Genomic DNA, 8736 nt, shown 5'->3' on the forward strand with positions numbered 1-8736 from the left:
TCAAAAATATTATAAAATAATTTTTTAAAATAGAAAATAAGGACAAGTCCAAGCCATTTGTGTGGATCAGCAAAATGCTAGATTCTTCACTTTTATGTTGTTAGACTCCACTTCATTGTGCCCTTTTCAGGGCTCTCCGGAGGCCCACCATCCAGTACGGACAACATGTGGGCCCACATAATGTCGCGTTTCCGTGCCTACATGGCGTGTCTATAGTCGCTCACGGCCCATCTCGTCTCTCCCGCCAGCGTCTCTCTCTCCTCCACTGAGCTCCCCCTTTCCTCCTGTCCTCTCTCTTTCTCCATCTCTTCCTCATGACACCGTACGCGGTGGCGCCGCTGGCCTCCCTTCCCACCACCGCCCCTCTCCGCTGCCTCCTCCTCTCTTCTTCTCATCGTGTTCCTCGCCTCCTACGACCCAGACCCCATTCTAATGGAACTCCAAGCCCCGTCCTCTCCGCCGCTCCCCGCCGCTGCCCTCCCTCTGCCGCTTCCGCCGTCGACTCTCCCACGCCCTTCCCCTCCAACCAGGTAACGCCATTCACATCTCCTCTTCCTTTCCTCCTCCGTCCAATTCCGATCTCTATCAAAGGTCTCACTTTTCTTCTTCTCTCTTCTCGTTCTCGATCAGACCTCCAGATTCCAGCAGTGGGACTCGATGACCGCCAAGTTCGCCGGCGCGTCCAACGTCCCCTTCCTCCTCATCCAGCTGCCCCAGATCCTCCTCAACTCCCGCAACCTCCTCGCCGGCAACAAGGCCGCCCTTTTCGCCGTCCCCTGGCTCGTCCGCACCATCTTCTCCATCCATCCCTCATTCCTTTCTTGCTTACTCTTTACGTTTTCTGATAACAGTGCGACAAACCGTGGCAGGGGATGCTCACTGGCCTGCTGGGGAACCTGACGCTGCTATCCTACTTCGCTAAGAAGAAGGAGACCGAGGCCATCGTGGTGCAGACTCTGGGTGTCGTGTCCATCTACGTCGTCATAGCGCAGCTAGCCATAGCCGGGGCCGTGCCCGTGCCCCACTTCACGGCGATCTCGGCCGTTGTGGCGTCTGGACTTGTCTTGAACTTTATGAATTACTTCAACTGGATCGGCCAGGGCGTGTGGCTGCTTTGGGAGGATTTCATCACCATCACCGGGCTCACTGTTCTTCCTCAGGCGAGTTGTGGAGTGGGTTCTGGGTGCTTAGACTGTTCTTGAGAGCTAATGAATGAGTTTCTTCTGATGGATATGCAGGTCATGTGGTCGACATTTGTTCCGTTCATCCCCAACAGCATTTTGCCGGGAACCATATCTTGCATCATGGCAGTTGCGGTTGTCATTACGGTATGGTTGCTATCATCATGCTTGCATTGTCCATGCTTTTGATCGCAAGTTTAAAATTGGTTAACTTTACAAATATATTTTCCAATGCATTTCTGGCTTATTAAGAACATCCATTTCGATCAAAGGTGATTAAGACTTCAAATGATATAGCCAATGCCCCGGTGCCCATCCGTCAATCTGTTTGATGTGAAACAACTCCCACTTTCTGAAACGATTTGCAATCTGTAACGGCTGAATTGCATGGGTCAGAAGGCTAAAAGAGGCATCATTTAAGATGCAATGATTCTTGGACCATGGAACAGGGTGAAAGATGATCTGTTGTTATAGTAGGTTTCATTTGTCTTTTGTTGCTTCAGATGATAATTAATACCTGAGGGTATTTTATATTCCACTTAGGGTAGTTGTGATTTGAGATGGCTGACATGGGAAGCTCTAATATTTCCAATAGTTAATACTCGTTGGCTGAGCATGTGGCCTGTAATTTCTGTTCTTTTGTTTACAAACCATGCATGAATGCATTAATAGTTAGATAAAAAAATGAAAAGGATTTCCTGGAGGGGTTGCACCTTTGTTCTTGGAATGAAATAGCAGTTATTCATCTTGGATGAGTCCTTATTCATTTTGCATCACCATGAAAATTAGAATAGCGCCAGCCCAATCAACTCTTATAAAAAATAAAATATTGAAGAATAAAAAGAAAATGAAGTCATTATTGGATTTCAAGCACTAAGAATTAACCACACTAGTAAAGTGTCAGCATTAGAATTAGAGGACACCGTGAACTATTTCATTGGGTCAATGAAACTACTAACCAATCCAATACAGTTATTATTAGGAAAAAGAAAATAAAAAATTAGCAACATAAATTATGACACCATAGACCTTCCTTTTTTAAAGTTTTTACTTGGACTTTACCATTGAAGTGGTGTGAAATGTTAACTCACGTATATTAAGGAAATGATTGACAATTATTATTAATAGCAAACCCTAGATCCATTTAAGACTATTCGGGGCTTATTAACATTGTCATATTTATGTCTGCCATGCCCATCAATTTTTCTTGTATGGTATCCCATAAACTCAATGATAGTCAGCCTTGGTGTAATGATAATATCCTCTCTATATGTAGGGGCAAGGCTGCATACATCTAACTCTCTCCAAGCCCCAAATGGCAGGAGCCTTGTGCATTGGCTGCCCTTTTTTGGTATCCCATATGCTCAGTAAGGATAAACAAGGACAAAAGAAAGACCAATAGAAGTCTCAACTATGGTTTGTAAAGTTTAGGTAGCTATTGAGTCCAAAAATGTACCTCCAAACTTAAATCTAATGATGACCCAATCCAAGATATGCCATACTGTACCAAACTGAGCAATACGGGGCATAGCATTTTGATTTGGTACCAATACATGTTATAGGGGGCATCAACGCTTGGTACACAAACCGCCCCGATATTGAACGTATTGATATAGTAATAGGATGGCACTGGTATGGGGCTAACACCAAGATGGTGTATCTTGACCCAATCAATATATTTTAGCTTATTTGATCTATAGTTGGAAGGAACCGTGCAGACATATATTTAGTCCTATATTTGTTGTTCATTAGGAAGATCTTGGGTACTTATATAAGATCAAAGAATCTAACTAATACCTTCTAGCTAGTCTTGTTGAAGGAGGCCCTAGGTTGTTGCAAATGATATCAGAGTCGACCCAATTTATAGTCTATGTGGGTTAAGAGATATTGCAGCATGGGTTCATTGGGGCTGAACGCTGGCCAATCGTGGTGTTTATAAATTGGTGGATAGATTGAGATCCTTAGCCTGATGAAAATGTTAGGACTTAAATGAAGGATGTGAGAACCTGTGTGGGTGTGTATCTAGTCCCATATTAGTTATTTGCTGAGAAGTTTTTAGGTATTTATATAGGGCTAAAAAATCTAAATAATACCTTTCAGTTAGCCTTTTTGAATGAAGTCCTGGGTTGTTGCAGTAGTACTGAAGTAAATGATCTAATACTTCTCATGGTTTTCTAATCATTGCAATTTCTTTATGTTGATGCTAGATAAGAGGTTTGGTTATTCTGCAAGTAAATTTATTTTGATGCATTTGTTACAAATTTATCACATTAAATATGGTTATTTTCTTTCCAACAATATTTCTGAATGGCACTTTTATTGTATGGGCAACTCTTGATTCTGCAGTTACTAAGACATGCAGGCACGAACTGGAAAACTATCTGAGAAGGGAGTGAAATTCGTAAGGTCGATATCTGGATGGACTGCCACTCTACTGTTCATGTGGATGCCCGTTGCCCAGATGGTACGATACTGCTTTATCTTCAAATTTGACACTGTATATCTTTGAACATTGGCCTTATATCCACGTTGCTATTATGTACAGTGGACAAGCTATCTCAATCCAGATAACATTAAAGGCTTATCAGCTTTCACTTTATTGCTTGGCATGATTGGAAATGGTCTTATGGTCCCACGGGCACTATTTATTCGGGACCTGATCTGGTATTTTATTAAGTCTTTTCAGATTACAGATGTACATACCTGTAAATTAGATATCGACTTTGTATTTTGAAAAATTGCTTAAATACTTAACTGAATGTAAAAAGATATGCGATTAATTGTGTTAATCCATTGAGGAAATCTTTTATTTGGGGTATTTTAGATCAGCAGAACTTTTTATTTTCCATTGTTGTTAAAAGTTCTCTGTAAGTAGCAGATATGGTTTACAGTTTAATTTGTGGGTTGTAATTGACTACCCGTTGGAGGTGTGATGTATAGATGAATGCATTTAAGCACTTCAAATATGATGCAATGTTAGCGAATAAAAACAAGGATTTACACAAGATGAAATCCTTCAAGATACCAAGAGAAAATCCTAAACTCTAACTAGAGAAATAATTCTGAGATTTTATTGATAAGTACTGAATAAACACAGAACAAAGCTATTTATAGTGTCTCAACCCTCATAAGGATAGTTCCGTAAATAGTAAAATATTCAAAATAACTTAATGACATCTAAATAAAACTAATAGTCCAACTGAAAATCAAATAAAAGCTAAAAACTTGAAACTAAACTAAAGATGGACACCCGAACATAAAACAGCCCCGAAACCTACTAAAATCATGGAATTTGGGACCAAATACTGGGACGAACGGGTAAAGCTGGTTCATGATTGTAGAGCTCGAAACCAGCTTTCTGTTGATATATTATGGGCCCCGTAACTCTTTCTGGATCAAAAGTTATGGTTATTTGAAGCTTAGGTCTCCCTTTTGATGCTCCAACCTATTTATTTGGGCTTCTACTGCTTCCTACGCTCCATCTGACCCAAGTACTCTTTAGCCAGATGTTTTGCATCAAAATATTAGAAGCTTTCTTTGATTTCCACATCATTCCCTGCATTTTTTGAACTTTGACTATTGAACTGCTGGGTTTACTTTGCAGAATACAAAACTGTCATGCCTTTCTAAAAGTGCAAAAATTTTGTTCTCAGAAGGTTAATTATTGAATCATTATTCGGACTGCAGGTTCACTGGTGCATCTTGGGCATCATTTCTGCATGGGTGGGGGAATTTGGCTTGGATGTACTGGTAGGTTTTGTTAATTTTTCAATGTTTCTGTTCTAAATGAATTTCGGATTTTTTTCTTTAGAGTAATTGGGACATCTAAAAGTTGCAATGTTATTGCAGTCTCAACAGTATTAGCAGGGAGTTTTTCTTGGCGGCAACACTGGGTTTGTTCATATGGATAGGTTTTTCTTCTACCCTTTGTACCTTATGATGTATATTATTGTCACATTCAATTTATCAAGTCTTTGTTTTTCAATCCGTTTTATTAATTGCTCATTTCAGTGGAATGGAAGTCACTTGGTTGGTTTACTCGTCTTTTTTTTTGGGAGGGATATGCGCTGAATTCTATTTGTATGCATAATTTGGGATATTCTTTTTCTGTCAATATATGTTAACATTTGTTTCCGAAAAGAAACTTCCTATAAATTTTTGGCATTGCTGATGGATTTCAAATTGAGAATAATCCACTGACACTCTGGAAGCTCCCAGTGGAATAAGGACCTAATTCCACTTATGGTGCCAATCAATGTGGTCTCTTTCATTGCTTGACATGTCATGGGTAGATGCTACACAGTACAGCTAGGATATGTGATTTGTTGGGTACAAGAAGATGTCCGCTTTGGCAGTGGTTGCTCTTAAGACTTTGCTTTGCTCTGCTCATAACATAGCTGCTGTTTCTAGCTGTCTGTCGTCGGTTGCATTGACAAATAAAATATGATTTTATTGTTTTCTTCTTGATCAGCAATTGCTGTGTGGAGAGACACTATAGCCTATGGATACAGTTCGCCAGTGAAATCCTTAAAGGAATTAGTTTCTGGACGATAATGCACATTGACTGGCGTTTGCTTCCAGTAATCACACGGTTCTTCAACTGCCAGAGCTTGTTGTGGTCCAATTGTTGATTCCTGGTGAGCTGCATTGAGCCCATGTATTGTTGAATTTCCACAATGAATGAATTTATTAGCAGGCCCTGCTCAATATGGCAGTTGGCTACCAGTAATAGCTGTCTTCTGTCCTCAATATAAGTTGTAAATGTCCCTTTTGACAAAACCGTATCATATAGTATTTCAGTTCTACAATAACAATGTCACAATTTATCAGTTTTGCCTACTGTTCATAACTTCTGTTCAGTATGTACCTACCTGATTGTTATATATTCTGATTGTCTCCAGGCTCCTAAGGCTTCCAAGGTTAAGCAATGAAGGGGTCTAAGAAAGCAAGGCAAATGTAATAGAAATGAGAATGTAGAAATGGAAGCTGTAAACTTGGAAAGGATCCGGTGAACAATGAGTATATTAGAGGAGTTGTAAAAGTTAACCTGAATTGAGGACAAAGTACTGGAAAAGCAAATGAGATGCTATGATTTTGTACCCCCAAAAAAGACATTGAGGAGGTACCTGAGTCTTATTCTCGGAAGAGGAGGGAAAGACTTAAAAGTACCATAGAGACTGCAAGGAAGGGGCTGGAAAATTTGACATGCCAAAGTTAGCCTTTTCTATTAAGCATTTCCTATTAAGGTTAGTACAATGACACGTAGTTGACTAACATAAGGTTGGAAGCCTTTTCTATCAAGCATTTATTGAAACTCATGAATTTCAATTTTCTTGAATACAAAGCAGTATTCTAGACATGGATGGTACCTGATATAGAAATGCGAACTGTTGGTACTATATATGTATGAATATGCTTGTAGTTGAATAAGATGAATATTTACACATCCTTCCAAGTCAAATGGAAGATTCTATGGCCAGCTTGTTGTTCATCCTATCTATGCTGATTGAATGTTCAGGTACAAATCCATATCTTGATTGGCAAAAACCCAAGGATAAGCAAGAATTTGAGAATTAAAAAAAGTACAAAATCACTAAATATCTCGATAGGTTGTATAAATCTTTTTAAAAAATAAGTCAATAAATGTATGAATATTAATTGTTAGTTTTATGCTTTCTTTCTAAATGTCAATTGCATTTATCAATCTCTGGAATGAAGAAAATCGTCAGTAAATTCATTAGAATATGCACCCCCCAAGTTTAGCTTACCAGGGTGGTGACTTTACATGTATTTCACCTTGTATTGTAAATACATAAATTTGATTCCAATATTACCTTATGAAATACTTATATGCCATCTAACATTGTTTCATAGGCAAAATATTATTGAAACAGTGGATTACAAAGTCCTGACTTTTTACTGCACCTCCATTTCAAGTCTCCACTCACAATTCTAAGTACATATTCATTTAGGGTGAACTCCAATCACATCTCTTTGCAAGAAAAAGAAAAATTAACAGAGATCTATTATCGAAAATCATTATCCTATAATGTTTGCATAATGGGATCATAGGACTGGAGAGCACCATTTTATGATTCTTGATTACTCAAAAATCACAACTCCTCATGAAGGGTCGTAGAATCCCTTTTGGTCCATATTTATTACATCAAATGAAAGAAATAGCCGAAGTGGCTCTGCAGGTTTGGACCTAGCAGCAGGTAATAGGAGTTCGTTGTGCTAACTTTGAGAAAAAAGAAAGAAGGAAAGAAAACTCAAAAAAGCCATTTTCTACTTTGTAGTTGGAGAAGAAATGCATCTTTAAATGGATAAATGCACTTTTTTTTTTTCTTTTTAAACCAAAATGGAGGAGCTGAAGCTCCACTTATCTTCATTATGAAGCAAAACACATAGCACTCTCAAAGTAGAGGGTGAAAGTAGAAGAAATACCCTCTCACAACTCTGTAAAGAGTATTCACTAACAGAGAAAGGAACAAGTCAGCGACCAAGAAGGCATCATCGGTTCCCAGCTCGAGAACAATTCTATAGTTTAGGGACTGTCTTCTGGGCAGTTGACTCTTCCTTAGGAATATTCGGTTGTTCTTCTCCAACCAGGATGAAGTATATGACCCCAGATTCATATGTTTCCTTCTTAGAGTCATTGTCCTTGGCCACCTTATTCCTAGCAGGGCACCAGTAATTTCCAACAGCACCTAGCATGGTGACAGTTTGATAGGAGATGTTTAATGGTTTCCCAGATTGCTTTGCAAAGTGGGCACACAAACATAACACAATATCCCTTTCTATTTAAGATATTCCCCGTATTTATTATTGAAAATCTTCTAATTCAATATCATGATTATTGTTTAGTTATTTAATAAATATTTTTCTACATGTAGGCTGCAAAATAAAATAAGTAATAAATTTATCTGGTCCTTGGCATGTTAAGCATAGAATTTATTGGCTCAGCTGCAATGAGTTGAGGAAGGTCTACTTCAACCATAAAATAAAGTGCCATGAGTGCTTCGCAAAATATACTTTGATGAAGGAAAATTAAGATTAGGCATCCTTTCATTGCATTGGGGACTCATTTGATTCGTAAGAAAATTTTTTTTTTTTTATAACTTACTTTCTAAAAAGTTACTTTCTGCGAATATGATTTTGATATATTTGGTTGATCATTAAAAAATAACTTATTACAGAGATTTATATTTCATTGAGTATCTACTTTCTTGAGAAACTATATAAAATACCTATTATATTCTCAATAGATATAAGATCATAAATTTTTGCCCCAAAATTTTACATAAATAATTTTATATTTATATTAATATAAATATAATAATATATTATAATATGAAATTAAATTATAATAATTTATTATATTAATATAATATTAATATTTTAATCTCATTAATTTATTAATATTAGATTATATAGTAATTTATTATATTAATATAAATATTAATGTATTCATATAAATACTATATTAATAATAATAAAAATATTATATTAGTATAAATATTAAAATAATATTATTATACTATAAATATTATAA

The 8736-nt window shown here is 37.4% G+C and overlaps 1 protein-coding gene across 2 annotated transcripts; it reads left to right on the top strand.

The window, feature by feature from the left end:
* Positions 1-224: 224 nt before the first annotated feature.
* On the top strand, positions 225-6660 carry LOC105034776 (maltose excess protein 1-like, chloroplastic). 2 transcript variants are annotated; one of them, XR_830227.4, is made up of 10 exons: positions 225-530; positions 631-783; positions 870-1160; positions 1239-1328; positions 3544-3645; positions 3727-3845; positions 4869-4931; positions 5031-5092; positions 5653-5818; positions 6083-6660. XR_830227.4 is itself a non-coding variant. In XM_010910052.4 (9 exons), exons 1-9 carry the CDS (start codon positions 315-317, stop codon positions 5733-5735), a joined length of 1179 nt encoding a protein of 392 aa, XP_010908354.1. In that variant the 5' UTR covers positions 225-314; the 3' UTR covers positions 5736-6010. The 2 variants fall into 2 exon arrangements, 1 of the variants encoding a protein (XP_010908354.1); XM_010910052.4 differs by lacking the exon at positions 6083-6660 and having other exon boundaries at positions 5653-6010.
* Positions 6661-8736: the final 2076 nt, after the last annotated feature.

Source organism: Elaeis guineensis, chromosome 12 (assembly GCF_000442705.2).
Source record: "Elaeis guineensis isolate ETL-2024a chromosome 12, EG11, whole genome shotgun sequence".
NCBI lineage: Eukaryota > Viridiplantae > Streptophyta > Magnoliopsida > Arecales > Arecaceae > Elaeis > Elaeis guineensis.